The 22,484-nt window shown below is 48.1% G+C and overlaps 1 protein-coding gene across 2 annotated transcripts in view; it reads right to left on the bottom strand.

Moving 5' to 3' along the window:
- APBA2 (amyloid beta precursor protein binding family A member 2) overlaps window positions 1–22,484 on the bottom strand; it is a 63,549-nt gene that overhangs the window by 37,503 nt on the left and 3,562 nt on the right. For both annotated transcript variants that reach the window (XM_063091054.1, XM_063091055.1), the window contains exons 2-3: window positions 6,315–6,395; window positions 5,307–5,343 (exon numbers count right to left, since the gene is read on the bottom strand). In XM_063091054.1, coding sequence (XP_062947124.1) covers window positions 5,307–5,343; window positions 6,315–6,395 — 118 coding nt within the window. The remainder of the gene's footprint in view (window positions 1–5,306; window positions 5,344–6,314; window positions 6,396–22,484) is intronic.

The raw sequence follows: 22,484 nt of genomic DNA, 5'->3' as shown, positions 1-22,484 counted from the left end.
CATGCCTGGGCACAGAGGCACCTTGCAGGCCATCTCTGCCACTGCCTGCTGGGAAAGCAGCTGGCAGCTGGTCCCTGAGGCTGGTTACCATGCCACCGTGTCCAGGGAACCCCACCTGGCTGCCACCTGACCGTCCGGTGGGCCTACTGTTGTCTCCGAGAACTACCAAGAAATGAGAAAGCAAAGTGGGGACCCGTGTGGCTTCAACAGTAGTCATGTCTCTATGCAGGATGGTCCATGTCAAGGAAATTCTGGGAAGGATTCACAGTGAACTTAATGGTGGCTTCCACTGCAGAGAGGGACTAGGGGTCTGGAATGGGGGAGTTTTCTGTGACGTGCAGGCAGAAAAGAGAGACACTCCCTGGGGGTTTCCATAGTAGAATTCACTTTTAACTCTTGTGGCTCTTGGCCTGATCCAAGCAGTATTCTGAGAAATCTTCAAAATAATAATAATAATAAAAGTTTATATTTTAAAACATGTTTAAATCCCTAGTCATGCTGTCTGCACAGAGTACTGGAGAAACATGATCCAAAAATCACTTTGGTTTTCATAAACCTCTCAGGAACGCTCCACGTCCCTTCTGGTGCCACAGGTTCACCTTGCCCTTGTCCTCCTGCCCTCCACAGGCTGAAGAGGAGGTGTGAGATGCCATCAACTCAGGAGTCTCATCTGAACAGGCTCACCCTGTTGCTCATTTTAAGAGCAAACCAAGTCTTAGATGCTAAGCGCCCACTTTATGAAACCGACAGTGGCTTTATCACTGTGAGGACTCCTAAGAGAAAGAAGGTGTGAGAGTGAGCTCGGCCCCAGGTCCAGGAACTGGGGTCCCGTGTCCTCCATGTGGCCATCACCCAGCTGTGGGAAGTTGACAGGGTACAGGAAGGTTGTCACGGACCCCAGAGCCCTGACATTTGAGGCCAAGCAGAATTTTGGTACAAGCTCAGAGCTGTCGGTGGGGTGGTGGGTTTTTTGCCATCTCACCTGTGCTTTGGCTGTTAGATCAGGAGAACAAAGTGCAGGAACAGCATATGCTCTGTCGTTCTCTGTTATTTCATAAGGAAGCTGCCACTGTTAGGCTCCACTGCTTGGGACCCGCACCAACCTTTTGGTTGGTAATAAGCACATGTCTAGCTTTATAGAAAAGTTAGACTTTTACATGTACCATTTGGAGGCATACTGTTGCCAGCCACCCCCTCATTCAGGAGGGGACATCCCCAGGGTGCCCACTGTTCCTCGCTACTTTAGGATTCCTCCTTATGCAGGCCAGAGGGGGGGTTGTGATCTGTGCAATTAGCACTTTCAGGAGGAGGTTTTCTCTGCAGTGTGAACCTTCCCCATCTGAGACGGTCGCTGGACCCCAAGCATTTTCCAACAGATAGTGATCATGGGGGGTTCTTTGCCTCTGATGAGAGAAGGCTGTGACCCTGAGCCTCAGAGGGGCCAGGAGCTCTGACATCTGGAAGGTTCTGCTCCAGGGAACTCCCTGGGACCTGAATGGCATGTCTTCTCTCCGTGAAGGCTTTCCCTCACCTTCTGCATGCTGAGGCTGCGCAGAGCCTGGGTTCCAGTCCTGCTCTGCCACTCACTACCCGGTGACCTCGAGCTGATGACACACCGTCTCTGGGCCTCAGTTGATTCGTCTGTAACAGCACTGACCTTAGTGTTGTTACAGTGATTGGTGAGCTGATATACTTAAAACACTCAGATGGTGCCTGGCTCAAAGCAAGCTCCTGCTAGGTTTTACCCATCCTCATTCCAGATGGTGGTGGTGCATAAAGGCGGCTAGGGAGGTAGGAAATCACTTTGGCTAAGAGCTTATGCCGTCGAGGACCCAGATATGGGTCCAAGTCCAAGCTCTCCTCTTTGTCAGCCCTGGGACCTTGGAAGAGTTACTTTAACCTCACTGTGCATCAGTTTTCTAACCTATAAAGGCCATCCCCCATTCACACGCCAGGAAAGTTTCCCTCCAGGACAATTTCTCAGCCCTGATGAGGTGGAAGGCCAGCTCCTCTGTTACACTTGTCCTGTCTTCTCAGAAGGGCAGGCGTTCAGCCTCAGCACTAAACAACCTCAGGAGGTTGAATGCTCACCAGGTGGATGGGACAGTGCAGCAGACACCCAGGGCTTGCCCGCCCCACACCCATTTCTAGACCTTCTCCCCTGGCTTCACGGGAAGCTACATACTTGATTCTCCAGCCAACACTGGAGCTTGGGGGCTGGTCATGACACAGTTCTGGCTGATGAGAGATAAAAAGTGTGTGGAAGAGGTCTCCAGAGTCTTTTAAGGTTCAACAGCATGTTCAGACTCATGAGGTCTCCTAAGGTTCAATTAGACACTGGGCCATTTACTCAGAAAGAGTAAGATCAGTTTGCCAGCTGGACTCTCCTGGGGGAGTCCATGAAGCATCCACACTGCTAGTCTCATTGGGCCCCTGGACGGCTCAGCTGCGAGGGTGCAAAGCCGCCATCAAGAATGGTGTATGGAAGCCATCTGGCTTCAGAGCCTCACGTTCCTAGGAGCCAGTGTCTCTCACAACCACTCTATGGCAGTAGCTTCCAGGGTCCCCTTCAGGGAACACCCCCTGTCACAAGAGCCACCATTGTGGGAAGGCTAAAATTCTGTACCCCACCCCCCATTAAAATTCCCCATGTAGATAGAGTCTACCACTGAGAGTCGTCTTTACCATGAGCAGCATTGCCTAGTGAGTGACACAGTGGACATTCCACCTTCCAGGTTAGTCAGGGAACGGACTGAGAAAGTTAACACCAGGTCAAATTCTCCTGCAGAGAATCCATTCCTCACCACCCACAGAAAACCCTCGCTCCCCTAGTGCAAAGGGGAAGACACACAGCTGGTTTGTACTGTCGCCCTTCTCCCCTCTTCCTCCTGCTTGGAATGGGGGAAGCGATGGCTGGAGGTATGCAGACACTGTGTGACAGTGAGGTGACCAGCCTGAGGACAGGCCAAGAGAAGCAGAAACACCAATCCCAATGTCACGAAGCCACCAAACAAGCAGCACTCACCTCTGGACTTCTTTACGCAAGACACACGCTCCCCTATTTGTGCAAGCTAATGTGAGGTGGGCATTTTAATAATGCACCCAAATGCATTCCTAACTGATAAAGGTGCTTAATTTGGAAATGGTTTTCCCCCATTCATTACATTCTAGGGTTTTTCATCATTATGATGGTCTCTTCCTGTCACTGAGAAAGATTTTTCGTCCATAAAGGCTTTGTTGAATATGAATTCTCTAATATTAAGGGGTGTACTTTTGCTTAAGGTGTCTACATTTTCCTAATAATCAAAGGGCTTCTCTCCTATAGGAACTAACTCTAAATTAAGGTTGTCCACATTGGTTTGAGGTGGCCACAGCAGTGTTTTTTTAGTTTATGTATTTTTAATTGATATGCATTGATTGTACTTATTTATGAGGTACAGAATTATATTTCAATACTTGTATACAATATGTGATGATCAAATCAGGGTAATTTGTCATCGCAAAAATTAATCATGTCTTTGTGGTGAGAACATTTGAGATCCTCTCTTTTAGCCATTTGAGAACATACAATAAATTATTTTTGATTGTAGATGCCTAGCACTACTGTATAGACTAGAACTTATTTTTCCTACCTAGCTGTAATTTTGTATGCATTAACCAACCTCTCCATAAACCCCCCCCACACACACATACACAAGCAGTTTTAGCCTGTGCAAAATTGGTTTGAGGTACCCAATTGTTTTGATTTGGTTTGGAACAGTCTGAAATGGTATGCAGAATTGAGTTCTGGAATGCTAGAAGCTAAAGTCAAAGGCACCCTGGGCATTGACATTGTTTCCCGATCCCTCTATCCTCCCTCCCCTGCAGATATGAATGAGCTTGTGCAAGAGCCAAGCAAGTTTAATGCCTGGATCATCCCCCTGGACAGTTGAAGGTTGTTCTGTCTGAATGACGCCATGATATGATGAAAAGTGAGTTTCTTGGATGCCTGAGACACCACCTCACTGAACCCTGGCTTCTGACCACCAAGGAAAGTGGTGCAGAGATGTTCTGCACACACCCCTGCTTATGGGAGGGGCTTCCTACAAATCAGGAACCTGACCAAACCCTGCTGCGGGAGGTGGGGGTGGGGGTGGTCTCTTCCTGCCAATCCTTAGGTCCTGGAAAACTACAATTAGCCAGTTGGGTTGGAATCATCATAACCTGTTGTGACCTGACAAAAGCCAGTTTGAGCCAGTCTGAGACAGCTTAAATATACCTAAAACCACATGTGAACTGCTGGGCAAAACCTACTTGAGCCTATTTGAATTGGTCAAAATGGAGTCAAATCTATTTGAATTGTATAATATTGGTTCTGACAGTTTAAAACAGATTTTCATCCAATTTGACATTAAGCCAGTTAACAACAGTCAAAATTGGTATGAGCCAGTTAATCCATTTTGAACCAGTTGGAACTGGTTTAGCCTGGTTCAAACTAGTCCCTTAAAAGGGAATGTGGGGGCTTCAAGTTTCCCAGGTTTCAGAAAAGCAGAGTGGGAAAGGTTAAAAAGTCATTTATTTCTGAAGACTGATCTACCTTGCTCCATAAATATTCATAAGAATTAATTACCAGCTTATTGAAATAATTAATAAAATTCACATTGTTTATTATAACACATTAGCAGGGGCAGGAAACATTCTCTGGCAAGGAGACAGATGCTACTTAAGAGGCTCTTTTCTCTGATGTTGGACACCAGAAGCACCCACAGGGTCTGCTAGCGGCCCACAAGTTGCCCAGTGCGCTGCAGACTACCCAGTCGGCTCCCTCAACAGCCACGCAGCTGCGCTCCCCACACCAACAGAGACCCAGAACAGATCAATTAGTTTGTTCTCCACTGACTGCTGAAATGTACTATTAATCTCCTCAAAAAAGATGGGAGGGTAAAGGGAAATAAAGGGTCTAAAACAAGAACAACAGCCTGAATTTGGATGCAATTATATCCACCCTGATCAAAAGTGTTAGATCATAATGAGCTGCTTATCCAGACACATTCAGTCTGTTAATTCAGTCATCAGTGTCATCTGTGATGCAATTAGCGAAGGTGTAATTACATGAGATGGTCCACTGCTCCTTGCATCAAAGTGGGCACATCAGCAGGACTTCCCCTCCCCACTCAGGGGGTCCAACAACCAAATGCCCGAGCACCTTGCTGGAAGGTGTGCCTTCTACACAAGCTTTGCTGGAGAAAACCGAAAGGAAAAGAAAGCACCATTTGTCCTGACATAAAACACAATTGCCCCGAGAGATAACATTCAAAGTCACTTACCAGCCACAAAACTTGGAAATGATGCCACCTTCTTTGTCTGTTAGGGAATATGGAGAAATAAAACACATTCCAGGTGTAAGCAGATGGCCCATAAGATGTAGGCTAAGAAGGACTAAGCTGTGCACCATATGAGACAAGCTAACCCCAGAGCGACAGGTGTTCCAAAGAAGTCAGCTCCATACAGCGAACCAGTCTCATTCAGGCAACATGATGTTTGGGAGGGGCATGAAAGCCCACCATCTAAAATTAGGGACCTTCAGATTAGCAAGTCGGGGATCCAAGGGAGCCTAGAGACCATACTACCCAATGAACATCCACCTGGTGGGCATGGGGGCTGCCTCGCATGTGGTTAAAAGCAAGAGCAAGGAGCTTGGGTGCCACTGCCTGGGGGGGACCATAGTTATTTCAGTTAGAAAATCTCATCTAAACTATGTTACTCAGAGAAGGGAGATAAACTGCTTAAGTCCTCATTTTAATAACCTACATCATGGCAGTGGTTATACGGGATTGTTTTTTAAAACCATGCTTTTGGTTTAGAACAGCGATTCTCAACCAGGATGATTTCTGTCCCCAAGGGGACATTTGGCAGTGTCTAAAGACTTTTTGGTTGTCACACTGGGAGAGGGGTTGCTACTGGCATCTAGCAGGTAAAGGCCAGGGATGCTGCTCAATATCCCACAGTCCCCAAACAAAGAATCATCTGGCCCTAAATTTCAATGGTGGGATGGTTGAGAAACCCTGGTTTAGAACATGGTTATCACACAATGGGGGAGAATGAGTTTCTATCAAATCAGGGAGCACCAATGATCCCCCCCACACACATACACCATCAGTGACACATAAAACTCCACAGTGTGGCCTTAAATCAGCAAGAAAGGCTCTTTCTTCCTTGTCCACCAGCCAGGGTGCCCCCTATTGCTCCCCAACATGCAATGTGGCTTGACCTGAGCTCCCCGTCCCCAGGCACTGGGGGACAGCTCCACACCAAGGGTCCTTGGAAAAAATTACCTCCGGGATGTTGTTATTGTCAATGGGTCCATTGAGATCAGAGCGCTGCTGCTTCCTCGGCTGCTCCAAACCATTGCAGACCTGGAAACCGGGAATTAAAGACTGTTTTTATATGTTAGAGAAATAACCAAGATACAAAAACTGGACATGCAATGGGATACAGTTTTGTAAAATGCGTGTGTACGTAGGCATGTGTGCAGAAATGTGTGTCTGTGTGTGTGCATAAATATATATTTAACTATACTTAAACTGTTATACAGTTAATACATATAGTTTTACACTCCTAAAAAAGTTTTTCTTGATTATTTAAAAATTTTATTATCTATTGCGATCATCTGTAATTGTAGTAAAATGCACCTAACATAAAATTCATCACTTGAACTGTTTTAAGTGTGCAGTGGAGTGGCATTAAGTACACTGACACTGTTGTGCAGCCGTCACCATCTCTGTCTCCAGAACTCTCTTCATCTTCCTCAACTGAAACTCTGTCCCCCTCCCCAGCCACCGCCAACTGCCATTCTTATCTCTGTCTCTGTGAGTGTGACAACTCTAGGAACCTCATATAAGTGGAATCAGACAGTATTTGTCCTCTGATGACTGGCTTAATTCATTTAGCATAAGGTCCTCAAGGTCCATCCATGGGGTAGCATGTGTCAAAGTTTCCTTCCTTTTCAAAGCTGAATTATATTCCACAGTACTTGTATATCACATTTTGTTTATCTATTCATCCCCTGGACACCTGGGTTGTTTCCACCCCTTGGCTGTTTTGAATGACACTGCTGTGAACATAGGTGTGCAAGCACCTGAGATCCCTCCTTTACTTTTTTTGGATATATACCCGGAAGTGGAATTGCTGAATCACACGGTAATTCTATTTTTAATTTTTTGAGGAATGCCCATACCATCTTCCACAGTGACCGTGCCATCTTACATGCCCACCAACAGTGCCCAAGGGATAAATCATATGTTTACAAAACGTAAATTATTGGATGAGAAGAAATGCAGATTATACTGCTACAAAAAATAAATGCCCCATGTACGTGCCATGACTTTTCTCTTAAAGAAGACATCAAGCTGTACTTGCCTTCACTTCACTTAATACATTTGAGGTTTGGGTATATTTTCTTAGTTCCTTAGTTCCTTAGAAGGTAGACTCTAGATCCAAAATACCAAAACCACTGTCCAAACCCCAAAGGGGATTCTGGTAAGCCAGCTGGTGAAGTCAAGTTCTAGAACTTTCTGGAAATAAATTATCAAGTAATAATAAAAATAAAAATAAAAATAAATGAAAATGATGGTGATAACAATGACATTGATGATAATATGTTACATTAACGTAGCATTTTAGGGCTTATGAAAGCCTTTCACAGAGTTCTGGTCAAGACGGCAGAATAGACGGTTCCCAGCGTCACTCTCTCCCACAAATCAACCAATTTACAACTATAAAAATGTGACATCAGCCAAGCTGGGGCTGCTGGAACTCAGGGGAAGAGAAGGAGAGACCTACGGAGTTCATGAAGGGGGAGAAGCCACGATGAGAGAAAGAAAAAACTGCTCTGAGCATTTTGGGCCATGGCCACTTTAATGCTGGAGCTGCTGAGCGCGTGGAGCAGGAGCTGGCAGAAGCCAAAGCTGTGTCCTTCAGATGGAGTTACTTGGAGGCGGCAGGGGAGAAGAGGACCTTGGTGGCCCGCAGGACAGCAAGACCACTAACAGGGTTCCCGTGGACTCATGCAGGAGTGAGGAGACAGAACAATTGAAAAAAGGGAGCCACTCAGAGGCCGGTGAGTCATCACAAGGGACCAGCGCAGGGTCTGTCCCATGGGAAGTGTTTGGAGCGTGGGCAGGGGGGGATGACAGGCCCATCGGGAGAACACTGGGACACAGCAAGGAAAGTCGATCCACCCCCCAATCAGCACAGGACCACTCAGAGGAGAACTGGTCGGGAATGCAGAATTGTATGGGGTGCAGTTTGATGAAAAAACTCAGGCCCAGATCAGAGTTTCTATACAACCCAGGTGCATCAAGTATCTGGAGAGCCAGAAGTACCTATAAGGTCAACCATTAAACCCTGAGCTGCACAAAAAGCCTTCCCTAGAGAAACAGCACCAAAGCAGCCATTTAGCTCAACCACACCGCTCAAGTACTGGTTCCCACAGGAAGTTCTCCCATGTTAGAAGTACGCAAAGGACAACAAATTAGTTCCGGCCCAGGCACACCACCACTGCCTTCAGGGCCTGCTGGGAGACAGGAACCCCGCACACAACCACTCACACCACCAGCGCCTCAGGGCCTGCCAGGGGCCTGGGGCATGTAGCTAGGGACCAGACTCACCTCCCACAACCAGGCACTGTGCCAGCACCTCAGGGCCAGCCTGGGGACACAGGGCATGGAGAAGAGGACCAGACCCACTTCCCACAACCAGGTACACTGTGCCAGCACCTCGGGGCCCACCCAGGGACTCAAGACATGGAGAAGAGGACCAGACCCCCACCTCCCACAATCAGACACCATGCCAGCACCTCAGGGCCCTCCCAGGGACCTGAGGTGTGGAGAAAGGGACCAGACTCCCTTCCCACAACCAGGCACACCATGCCAGTGCCTCGGGGTCCACCCGGGGACTCAAGGAATAGAAAAGAGGACCAGACCTCTCTCCCACAACCAGGCACACTGCACCAGTGCCTTGGGGCCCACCTGGGGACCTGAGGTATGGAGCTGGGCACCAGACCTCCCTCCCACAACAAGACACACCACACTAGCACCTCGGGGCCTGCCTGGTGACTCAAGGTATGGAGCTGGGGACTGGACCTCCCTCCCACAACCAGGCACACAGTGCCAGGGCCTCATGGCTCGCCTGGGCACCCGAGGCTTAGAGCAGGGGACCAGACATTCCCCACAACCAGGCACACTGCCAGCACCAAAGGAGCATGCCAAAAAACATCACCTCCATGTGGGTGGCCCACCACAGCCACCACAATAACCATGACTGCTGTGAAAGTGGCTAGACGCCACAACCACCACGCAGATGGTCCGCCGGCCACTGGAGTGCATTCACACAAGGAGAGTCACCAGCAGAGATAAAGAAAAGAAGAGGATGTCTCACAAAGCCCATTTCAGGGTGACAGAAGAAGCATCTGCTCTATGATAATATTGGGGGACCTGATCACACCTCTCAGCATTGGACAGATCATCCACGCAACAAATCAACAGAGTAACCATTACTCTTTCAGAAGGAGAGAAGAAATCCAGGGTTATCAGAGAGGAGAGGGGGGAGGGAGAGGGGGATTGGGGGAGATTGAACAAGGGGCATAAAGAATAATTACGATTTGTAACAATATATACGCCAGTAATATTGATTTGGTCAGCATATCTCAATGTTGAACCCCAAAAATATGTACAATTTTGATTCAATAAAAATTTTTAAAAAAAACAAAAACCTTTTCACATCCAAGATGACTATTTCCACTCCTGCTTTATAGATGAGAAACTGAGGCTCCAGGTCTCGGGGACATGCAGGTGACACAGCCAGGCGCAGCCTCCAGTCCTTTTCCCTGACCTAGACTGTGACTGTCATGTTCCTTGATGGAACTCCATCTCTCTGGAGGGTTTAGAGAAAAACTAAAGGACCTGGGACCATCCTCCCAGCACCAATGGACATAGACATGCCCCAGCAGTCAGAACAGTTCCTGGCTAAGCATCCCCTCTGTGGCCACAGACAGCTCTGGATTTCAGAGGTGGCGGATGGGAGGGGACGGCCCAGAGTGGAAGTGGGGCTGGACTTGAATGACGGGGCAGAGGGTGAGGAAAGGGGTCTCTGACACTTCCAAGAAAGCTGCACAGGGCTGGCCTTCCTGGAGCTGAGGAGGTGCACAGCGCCGCTGGGGCCCAGACAGGTCAAGGTCCGGTTGTCCCTGCCTCCCCCAGCCCCTCTACCAGAAGCCCAGAGGACTGACCCTATGCCTGAGCCCTGGGAATGCTCAGGCTGTCCAGGCCACGCAGGCAGGCCCTGACCTTGCTTTGCTGTCCTGGGCTGTCCCAAGGCCCGGCTCAGGCTTGTCTGGGACTGCTGCCTCACTCCTCTGCCTTCCAAAGCCCTCCGTCCAGCAGCAGAACTCATCCTTCCCCCACAAGCAGGCTGTGATCCACCCAGGGCTCCACCGCAGCAGACCCCATGCTGGCGAAGCCGGGTGGACAGTGCCCCTTTCTGCAAGGCTGAGATTGGCCCGAGGACCACCCTCCAAGGACCCCATTGGGGTCAGGTTTCTTCCCCCTGCCCACACTGGCTCTGCAGTTCCTGCTACGGCCAAGGTACACCAGGTGAAAGCTCCCAACAGCTGCAACAGGGACTCTCACATCTAAAGCCATTCACATCCTCCTAATTTGGGACGGCCCCTGGACGACTCTGTGAGTACACTTCAGTCTTTCAAGGTGCACTCAAGCACATCAGGACTTCACTCTCTTGTTTGAAGGTTCCCCAACACAGTGACCTTCCTGCATCGACTTCATTTCCTGAAGGCTGCTCTGCCTTACTAGGACCTGGTCGGCACTAGTTATCTCCAAGAAAACCCCCAAAGAAACTGACCAACCAACCACCAAGTGAAACCAGGTTAACTACCCCCCTTCTACAAATGTTATGGCTGGAAGTGGGATCCAGTGTTTTAGGCAGAGGGTGGGCCACAGATGTAGGGCAACAGACTCTCGTAGGGGTGCTAGACACATCAGGGGTCAAAGGCAACGACAGACAGGTCTCCCAAGGGTTAGGACTCAGCTGGCCATTGTGGCTTTGTGCAACTTCAGGCCAGTGCTTGGCCAGGAGGACACAGGCCGGCCCATACCCCCCACAGGCCGGTTGGGGGGCACAGTATGGGGTATCCATGGGCAACACGAAGTCTTTTCTGGGCCCGACCCTTTCCTCCAAATCAGCATTTCCGCTAACTCCTTCCCAAGCAGGTGCCCACCCCTCACCATGACAACCACATCTCACAATAAACAGTCAGACTGTTTTCAAAAGAGGCAGGAGGGTGGGCCTGTGAGGCTTCTCCTTGGGAGAGCCCATCTGGTGCTCTGATTTTCATTTTGGTGGTGGCAGGGGGCGCAGGAAGCTTGGCAGCATGGGACACAGCATCTGAAATTCACACAGTGCAAGGCCAACATGGATTTGGGGCTCTTGGCATCTTAGAGGAGATGCTATTTAAATCCATTTGTGCTCTTCCCAAGGGACAGCAGCCAGCCATACCTCAAAATAAGATAAGCTGTTACCTAAACCCTCCACAGCCAAGACGGGAAGCAGGGTCCCATCCCCCAGCAGGTGACCTCAGTGGGGCATCAGCCATCCATTCAGAAGGCAGTGGGTAAAGCCTGTGAAATTAAATCTGCACAAGTGGTGCCCCCTCCCCCACCGTGGAGCTCTGAGGACAGAAAATTAATGGGTAGTGTGGCATGGACTGGTCATAATGTGCCGGGACCCAGGGACAGCTGTTCAGGGCAGAGATAAAGGCCTGTAATAAAAGTATACTAATGTGAATAAATCACCCTACTAAATATCTTGGCTTTGGTTGGTGAAGCAAAAGCTCAGAGTTTTTAAAGTGTCAATTCTGATTTTGTCTGCTTGATTGAATGAAAATGCAGCAACATAACCCACATGGCTTTGGATGAAATGACAGCGAACTCGCGTACGCCCACTCGGCTCACGCCATCTGTAATGAAAGCAGAAGGGTTCCGAGCATGCTCCTGAGTGATGGGCATGTCAGGAGCTCACGTGAGGGACAGAGAGCACCAGCTCAAATCCGGGCCAGCCACCGTTTTGTCACTAGAATGTCCACCTCCTCCCATACGTGGCCCTGTGAATTCCTAGGGCTGAAGAATGACTTGGTTAGGTGCCAGCCTTCTTTGGGAACCGCTTCACACACTCTGTTTTCAAAAGAGCCGGTCATCCCTCTCATCTGAGAGTTCAGCAAAGACCTCTTCCTGCATCCAACTCAGGAGGGGCCAGGAGGGGCGGCCGCACCAGCACTCCAGTGGGGACAGCACCAGGCTCAGATGCAAGGTCCAACTCAGCAGCCAGGACATCTTCCAGAAGCACTTGAATCGTCCCCTGACATATACGTGGCTCAGAGAAAATTACTCTATTGTTCTTTTCCTTCTGTTCCTTTTACAATTCAGGCCACTCCTGTGATATTTACATTGATGAAAGTGGGAGCTTGGATAAAGCATTCATTTTTATAATAGCTGTTCCCATGGGAGTGATCATATCTTTTCAAAGCAGATCTGTGGCTTAAAAGTACCATGACAAGACACACTGAGGAAACCAGCCAGTCAGCAGCCCGCCCTTTAAAATCTCTAGGCAGGCTTGTGAGGGGGGCGGGGAAGGAGAGCCTCTCCCACGACCCCACATCTGGAGATTTTATGGAATATAATTATGCTAAAAAATGATTCATCATCTTTCTAAAATACAATTTTTTTATTGTGGTGAAATATGTATAACATAAAATTTACCATCTCAACCATGCTTAAGTGTAGTTAAAATGTTACTAAGGACGTTCATAATGCTGTGCAACTATCACTGCCATCCATCCCTATAACTGCTTTCGTCTTGTACAATCAAAACTCTACACCCACCCAAAATTCAAATTTAACTGGGTGTCCTGTATTGTTGTTCACTAAATCTGGCTGCCCTATGGGGGCTGACAGGCTGCTGCCTCCACTGAAGCCCCACGTGGTCCACTCGGACCTGGCTCTGCTCTCTGTGCCTGGTCACCTGAACTGTCTCCCCCCCCACTGACCACTGGGGCTGCCTGGACACATGTTCTGCCTGGTCATTTACTGTCTTTTCACAGAGCCCCGTAAAGGGCAGGCAGTGAGTGGGTGTGTGCCCGGCCCGGTATTTCAGGACAGGATCCTACTTTTCTAAACTTGCCTCTGCGTTTCAACCCTTCATCAAGCACCGTCTGAAGGTGGGTCTACACAACCAGTCCTGAGCAAGTGCCTGTTGTAAGTCCTGCACTGTGCACCTCTTACTGAGGACAGGAAGACACATGCAATAAAGACCCTGCCTGGGACAGTTCACAGTCCAACAAGGAGACAGAACTCAGCTGTCTTGCCAATCTGAGACCCTCTGTGGGATGAGAATAAACAAATACACATGCAAACAAAAGCAGGCCCTGTGAGATCAGGCCTGAGGAGCTGAGGAGGTAAGCCCAGAGACTAAGAGCTCAAGGTGTCGGGCCATGAAATTTTTTTCATTTGAGAGTAACCAGAACCTTCGTACATTGATGGTGGGCATGTAAAATGTTCTGTCACTGTGGAAGACATCTGCCGATCCTATGACCCAGCAATTCCACTCCTAGCCATCAACCTAAACGAGCTGAAAACAGGTGTCTACACGAGAACTTGTACATGTGTGTGCATACCAGCACTACTCATGTTTGTCAAAAGGTGGAAACAACCCAAATGTCCATTAGTGGACGAGTGCATAAACAGAATGTGGTCTAGTCACTCAATGGAATATCATTCAGCCACAAAAAGGAATGAAATACTTACCCATGCTGCAATGGGATAGGCCCTTAAAACAGTATGTTAAGTGAAAGAAGCCAGACACAAAAGGTTACATATTGTAGGATTCCATTTATATGAAATATCCAGAATAGGCAAATTGAGAGAGACAGAAAACAGATTTGTCATTGCCAGGGGCTGTGGGGAGGGGAAAATGGGTGGGACTGCTTAGTAAGTACGAGGTCTCCTTGTGGGCTGACGAAAATGTTCTGGAACTAGATATTGGCGGTGGTTGCACATTGTACTAAATGCCACTGAATTGTACACTCTAAAATGGTTAAAGTAGTTAATTTTATGTTACGTGTGTATTACTACAATTTAAAAATAATGGGGGAAAAAAGAGTAACCAGAGCCTTCTAAGGGTCTACTGGGATGCCACACTAAGATCCATTTGTGGGGGAGCCAGGAATTCCACCACTTAAAGCAACAAGTGCTACAGAACTAGGGAGTATTCCATTTGGTTCCGTTCAATTCTCAAATGAGAAAACCTCCACAACCCTTTCTCAAACCGTTGCTTGGGGTCAGCACAGCTGCTTCTGCCACTGATTCTGCAAGTTTGCTGCAAATGCCTGCAATTTTTCCAACTTGCTAATTAAAAGGCAAGGAGCCCTGTGCACGCAGAGTTTAAAGACAGCAACCCACGGGGGCTAAAAGCAATCACTTGGCTTTAACAGAGGCTCAAGTCTGCAATTCTCCCAAGGGCCTGACCAGTGATGCCTCCTGTATTCCCATAAGTGCCCCTGCACTTAGGTTTGAGACCTACACACACATTCTGGGAAAATTAGCTTGACATCTGAGAAGCAATGAAACAAAGGTGCCCAAGTCAGAAGGAAGTTAAGTGACCAACACTAAGTCAGTATTAGACGTCAATTTTCAGGGGTATTTTCTAAATTTCACTTCCACTCGTCTATGTAGACCACTGTGCCCATTATGGAATTGCTATTACCAGATTGCTGTTCTCCTAATATGAGGAGTCCTCAGTTTCAGTCAATATGATTAGTCCTAAACAATAAACTTTAGTTTAGACTCGATGAAACTGCCTAAGGCTGCAAACAAAGTCCTGTGATTCATAATTTGGAAAATAAGTTTCATCAGATAATATATAAAGAAGACACCAACCATTCATTTAGCTTTTACTAAATCTACCTATTCAACTTTTATGAACACACAAAGTAGAATATTTGGTTTTCTTAAACTTGTGGAAAGGAAGAGAGAATAGAAGAATTAGCCATTATCTTAACGGTATATTTAACAATATATGTTTATTTTAACGGCACTAACAAGGGATGACCCCGATCACTTTACTATAAGCCAGTAGTCTGTATGATCTATGTAAACAGTCCCAAGAATTTTAATATTCTCCTGTCCCTTGCACTCCTGCCAAGGTGGGATCACGCCCAATACTGGACAACACCTAGAGAAGAGAACAGGAGGCTCCCTTCCCGCTCAGGATGTGGCTGTCCTATCCCTGCTCCTTTCAGCTTTTAGCATCCCCTGAAACCTCCCAGAGATGTGTGGACCCTCCACCTTGTGACCACACACAACAGTGCCCACAGGCCCGAATGGGTGCGGTCAGCTCATCCACACTGTGTCTACACCACACTAGATTGGACTGGACCAGATGTTTCTGTTTGCTTGTGTGATACAGCTACATGGGTTCAGACCGCCTCAACTTGGTTTTAGGTGTCCCAAAATGGCTCACACCAGTTAATGGGCCAAAAGCCTTTTCTTTTCTTTATTTCTTTTACAGAAAACATATAACATGAAATTTACCATCTTAAGCATTTTGAAGTGTTCAGCTCAGTGGCGTTAAGTACATTCACTTTATTGTGCAGCCAACACCACCTTCCATCTTCAGAACTTTTTCATCTTCCCAAACTGAATCTCTGTATCCATCAAACACTAACTCCACATTTCCTTCTTCCCAGCCCTGGCAACCACATTCTACTTTCTGTCTCTATGAATCTGGCTACTCTAGGAACCTCATCTAAGTGGAGTCATGCAGTATTCGTCCTTCTGTGACTGGCTTATTTCACTTAACAAATGTCTTCAAGGTTCATCCATGCTGTAGTATATGTCAGAATTTCTTCCCTTTTTAAGGCTGAATATATTCCATTGTATGTAAAAGCCTTTTCTTTTGTACTTTATCACTATGACTGTGGCACAGAAAACAATTCCCCCACAAATACCTGAAAAAATTACCATGCTGTATCTTTGAATATGGGCCAAATTGCCCATATTTTAGGTGGCGGAATCCCTTGGGTTAATTCATTCAGTTTCATTCCTCTTGGAGTTTGGGGCAGGGAGCGGGGGGGGGGGGGTTAAGCATTAATGAGATATTAAGCAGGAGAACCTTGAGCAGCGATTTCTCTTCATGACCTGTCCCATAACTTGCAAATGCAATCCAGCAACACAGCAAAAAGAGCCCTGACCCACCACCGCCCTTGTTTCTGGAGAGGGTTTCAAGGACTGGTGAGTGGCTGGATTGTCCCTCCTCTCTTGAACCTTAACACTGACAATTCTAGAAATCGCTGGCATGCTATCTTTTATACACTTGGGGCCCACACAAATGAACGCATGAATGAATAAATGAACGCAGCAGGGAATAGATCAGAGCAAGGAAGAGCATCTTCTTCAATGACTAGAAAAGAAACAGGAGGAAGAAATGGCCAAAGGAACCCAGAAGCACCTGAGAGACCTGGCTTGGGAGTGGAGTGGTCCCGGGCGTAGCCTGCTTGTGAGAGATGCTGGGTGTTGCTCTCATGGGCAGCACCTCCCGTCCTAAGTCCAGTGCAGGCTCACTGACCAGTACAGCCCGGCTGCATCCTGGACAGGCCAGGTTAACCATGTGTAGGGCAGACCCAGCACGAGCCACCACGAATGACAGCGCATAGCCGCAGCTCTCAATGTCTCTTACATGGACCAGGACCAGATACAGGCCTGGGCCATGTGCTAGCTATTGAAACTGGATGAGCTGCACAACCAGCCTCTGTAAGCACCGTTCTGAACATCCTTCACCTCCAGTCGTTTGGGCCTTGGCTTGGTCACAGGTGGAGAGAGACCAGCTTCTCTTCTGCGAAGGCTGACTGTGGAATCAGCTGACAAACAAGGGCTTGGCAGGTTTTGGAGGCCACCGTCAGCCCTGGGGGCACCATGCCATCACATGCCTCCTCCCTCAGTGTGTGGGAGTCATGCTTGGTTTTCCTGGCTGTGCACAATATTATCTGACAACGAGTGGAGAGTTGCTCTCGGTTAGCCCCTTATCACCACAGTCCCTTGTCTTTTTCAGTGACTGATTAGCATTGCCCACAATCTGAGTGCGTTGGGGTGAAAACCCCATGACTGCTATCACCACGCTGTCACATTTCGGGCAAGCACAGCATATGTGACAATACATAGTTCCACATTCTCATGTTTATCAATGTGTCTTTTTTCCTGAACAGAAGACGTTTCTAAAAATTCTTGCACGGAGCCCTGCACTTCCTAGGGAATGTCACATGACTACCCACGCTTGTCAGTGGGCTGTCTCCCCAGACTCTGGCACATGTGAGTCACCATGCAAGGTGCCTCAGGGGCCAAGGACAGGAGGCACAGGCCCCAGGAGCAGGGAGCAGCAGATGCACATGGGCCAGCTCCCCACCTTGGGGCCTGCACCCCCCTCCATTCCCTACAATCTGCCCACTGGCACAGTGGTGCTACTCCAGCCCGTATCACACACATGTGCTGAGCATCCTCCACCTGCTGGCACCTTCTAGCTCCCTCAGACGCTGCCCAGCTACACCTCCCATTCCCGCAGGTGACTGTCTGCCCTCCCAACCCACCAGAGCCGCTCCAGCCGCCACCAGGCACTTTCCTTCCCAGCAATCTTTCTAGAACTATTGTTGGTGGAAGGGCTTTATGTGATCTGCCCAGACAAGAGTTTTAGAAACCCTTGCTTTAACTATAATTTAAAAGCACTGTAAGCATTCCTGGACTCCTGCTAAAAAACTGCTCTGTGACAACAGCCACCTCTAGTGATATGTCATCAAGGGGCTTCATAAAAATCAAATAAGGCAGATGTGCTGATATAGCAAATGGGCCCAGAGAAATCAAGTATGGGAGCTCAGGCGGAGCAGGCAAGGGGTGATGACATCAAAGCATACCTGAGGGACTTCATTTTTCAAGGCAGTCCTGAGAATTAGGAATGGGAGATGCACTGGTCACCCCATCAGAGCTGGGCAGGGAGGGGACTGGAGAGGGGCTCAGTACAGGCAACATGGACATAGGAGCCCTGTGTCCCCCTTCCATGCAGCCTCCCTGTGCAGATGCAGGAGTGCTGGGTCTGATGCCCGGCTGGGCAGAGGAGTAGGGGGTCTGCAGAATCCAGGGGTGTGGGAAGGAAGAGGCCAGCTGTACTCCACCAAGGCCCAGGGGGCAGGTGAGGACCTTCTCCTGATCAGGACATGTCCCTATGCTCCCCACAAACCCCTGTCTTCAGCACCACCCACAGAACAGGTTCTTTCTCCAGCTCCATCCTACCTGTGGGCCAGGTTCTAATGGACTGCTTCCTCCTGGGAACAGTGTGAGCACCAAAGCCCCTCTGTGTACGACCACCCTTGTCTGCACACCCGCTGCCCCACTGTGTGCCCATGCAGGGAAGGCACATGGGCGCCGACCCCTGATGCTCCCCTCTCCATCCTAACACCTGCTCTTATGCCCCCCCACGGGGCCCGTGTGTGAGGCCCCAGCCCAGAACGCCATGGTGCCACTGCCTCCCGCGTGCGGACAGGCCAAGGTTACCTATGCACTTAGCACCTTCTCTCCTTATTTGGCACCAGCATTCCTACCGCAATTTCAAAAGGTCCTTTGCAAAGCAACCCTCTATTAAATGTCAAATCACAGCCAAAGCATCTCCACAGTGAACGGTGACGGAAAATTTTGCGCTTGATGTGGCCTCGGGGCCTTCATCACACCTGCCATTAACTGCTGTATTAAGTTGGCTACAATGTATTGATCTGACTTTTTTTCTATTGTCAGAGGGCCCTTTCCAGAAAGCACTGTCTAGGCCGGTCATAAACAGAAATCATGAAAACCCCAAATAATCAAAACAGGTTATTTGTCTGTCATCCCCAGGTGTGCAGCTGTTCTGCATGGTGATTGTGTAAATCAAATGCCTTGCACTTGACAGTCTTTGAGGTCCCGGAAAGGAAATGCCTGCAGCCTTATAAATCTCCAAGGTCCAAAGGATTAAGTTTCTAAAGGGAGAATTTCAGGCACGGAGCAGACTTTATCAGACTCCCTTATCTATGAGAGATGTCACAAGGTAGCAGGTAAAGAGTGGGGATCGGGGAGAGACTCCAAAACAATCAGTCTAGCTCTTGCCAAACCCAGATACTCAGCAGACCACCCAGAGGCATCCAAAGAACCTGCCATCCCGGCCACCCCACAGATCCACAGAACCTGGATCTTTGGTACTGGCCAAATATGGTCTTACAGTGGCCCCAGGAGTGTGGTGAGCAGCCCCTTGGGAAACACTGATCAGTGAGCTGCTCTCTTCAAGGCAGGTGGACCAAGGACCAACGTCCACAAAGCTCACCCCTGGCACCATGAGACCAGAGCTGGCACCAGGTGCCCAGCTGGGGGCCTTGCCACCAGACGGCAGAGGACCACCACAGGTAGGTGTGGAAACACCAGTTATAAGGACACTCTGGCTAGACCCAACTCATATATTCTTTAATCACTACATTAAAAAAAAAAAAAATCAATACTTCACGTCAACAAAACTCAATCAAATTAAGAAAAATGTCAAGAGAATAATCTCTACTTGATTTGTTTGATCTGTCACCTGAGCCCTCGTGAAGTCAGATGTGTCAGCATCTGAGGCTGGGACAGTTTTACCCACCAGAGGCCTCTGCGGCTACTGGTCACCTCACAGGCCCCATGACACGCTTACTGTGAACAACAGAGAGCAACAAGCTTTTCAATAACAAGAGAATAACAGCAGAGTAGAAGAGACCAGCGCAGCCCGGAGGAATACTGTGCAGTTCACCATGCTGACCCTTCTCCAGCAGCAGCCTCACACGCGCACTGCAGAGCTGGACATTACCCCTCCGGAGGCCCTGCGAAGGCTGCACAGGGCTGTGCTTCTGGGTGTGCGTCTCAGTGTGACACAGTCTGTTTAGCCCTTTTAAGCTGTGCAACCACAGGTGAGGTTCTTATCCACGGAAGCCTCATCTGTAACAGGGACAAACCCTAGTTCTTATCTTCTGGGTTGTTCTGGGATTTACTGAGATTACACTCCCAAAGGCCTTCACACAGTGCTGGCTGTCACCACCAATATCACTCCCACCTCTACCATCACCCAGGGACTTTCCACAAAAGGCAAAACAAGAAGCGTTAAATCCCCTGGATCCAAGGGTCCCAGTGGTGACAAAGGTGACAACCTTCCCATTGTCACCATTCGGAGTTGACGTTGAGTCATCCTGGAATTGAGCTGTGTGGGGAGAGATCCTGGGAGGCCATGTGTCCTGCCCTCTGCCTCCTATGATATGAAATTTAGATCTGTATGTTCCCAATAGGCCCTGCACGGAGAGGAAAGGGCTTGATGATCCAGAATGTTTGGGAAATGCTGGCCAAGCAGGGTGGGTGTCACTGCCACAGTGCTCCTGGGAATTAATGCCACTTGTGCACAAGCAACAAGTGAGCCTCCTAGAAAGGGAAAGCTTTGCTGCAAAGTTCCCCAAACTCACTGTCAACTAGACAGTCAGTTCTCATTCCTAGGAGTTATGTTCTGTGACGCTGCCCTGGACACTGCATCAGTGAGTATGGAACCACTGCTCCTGCGGGAGACACCGCGTTCAGTTTCTGTGAGCCTGCAGTCACATCTGTCAACTGACTGATGCAGAACCTTCTTTTACTGTGTTTCTGTTTAAAGATACCTCATTTAATACAGATGCTCCTTGATTTATGATGGGGTTATGTCCTGAAAAATCTATCATAAGTTAAAAATATCATAAGTCAAAAGTGTGGTTTCAATTCACAATATTTTCCACTTATGACAGGTTTCTCCAGACACAACCCCACGGTAAGCTGAGGAGCAGACTGAACGTATATTGCTTTTGCACCATCATAAAGTTGAAAAAATCCTAAGTAGAACCATCATAAGTTGGGGACCCTCTGTATATATTTCTTACAAATAATTAATTATATGCAGTATTTCTTTATAGTAAAACACTATCTGAGAAGAATTTAACATTTCCCCAACTCTGGCCCACAAGACCACAAATTTCTTGGGTTTTCAGCCTGTCCACTATGCTTTTTTATATCAGTTGTCATCCCATGAATCTGCAAATTTAGTCACTTTTCCATCTTTTCCATAATTTCATCACACACTACACTTATTTTAGCACTTTCTAGAGTGTCCTCACAAACCAGCAAATTTCCTCTTCCTTTTACTAGATGTATCATATTGTTGATTCATTAATCTTGAACTTACGGCCACCAGCACCGCCCCTCATGCCTGAAGGAAGCTTGGCTGACCATGTGTCATCTCCACAGGTACATGGTCTTTACACTTAGGAACTCAGCACTACACTTGGGGGCCCTTTTATCACCATCAACAAAAAAATCATCAACAAAAAGCACAAAAATGCAAAAAACAAGGCACTAAGTAGACAGTGGAAAGGACCCTTGTTTCCAGCATGAGCTACAGCAGAAAGCCAGAGCCTTGTTCAGCCTAGACCAGGAACACGCGAGTTGGGGACTCACATTTTTCCCATCTCGTCCATGTCTGCAAATGACCGCAACAGTGACACAAGTATTGATTTCAGGGTTACACATAAAGTTTAGGGAGTGAGCAAGTTCGCAAATACAGAAGCCATGAATAATAAGGATCAAACTGGACTGCGTTCACAGAACGCCTCTAAGAGCACACTCTGGGAAATCCTGGCCTATGTTTCCCAAGATACGTAGTTTGTCTCTTTGACTTGAAACGTCTCTACAATGGAAGTCTACAATGCTCCATGGCAAAACATTTTTTGCATATATCTTCTAAATTTTCCTCAATAAACATGCATTACTTTGAAATAATACTTTTTTTAAAAAAATTAAAATATTCATATATAGATTTCTTCTGTTTCCCATCTTGTCTTCCTACAATTTTAGAAAGTCCATCTCTTTTGTGTCTCTGACTACATGCCCTCCCCCTAATGCAGACCTCTTGGTCTCACTGGACTGGCACAGGTGGGAGAACTGTCTGAAAACTGGAGCCTTTTCAGAGTGCACAGCATCCTACAGCACAAGAGCGTTCCAAAGGCCACACATGCCACTTCCTACTGCATGAGCGGCTCATTTTTCATTTCGGCCAGCCTAAAGCCATGCCCTCTGTGAGTTCACCACCCCCACAAGTTTGGGAAGAAGGAACGATCCAATTAAATCTCTCCGTACCCAAAGGAGGTAGAAGTGTGCCAGATGAGTCCCCGACATCTTAAAACGCCGCAGAGGTGATGAAAATAATATGACCAAAATTTAAAAGAAAACATACTAAAGCAAATACCTGCAGCCAAAAGTGCCACTTCTAGTGTGTGCCGTGCTCCTGTGAGACGGAAAAGTGTCAGAACCCCAGAGACAAAGAGCACAAAT

Source organism: Cynocephalus volans, chromosome 3, assembly GCF_027409185.1.
Source record: "Cynocephalus volans isolate mCynVol1 chromosome 3, mCynVol1.pri, whole genome shotgun sequence".
In the NCBI taxonomy this organism is placed as follows: domain Eukaryota; kingdom Metazoa; phylum Chordata; class Mammalia; order Dermoptera; family Cynocephalidae; genus Cynocephalus; species Cynocephalus volans.
The sequence above is the reverse complement of the archived record's forward strand: the minus strand, read 5'-3'. Positions and strand labels throughout refer to the sequence as shown.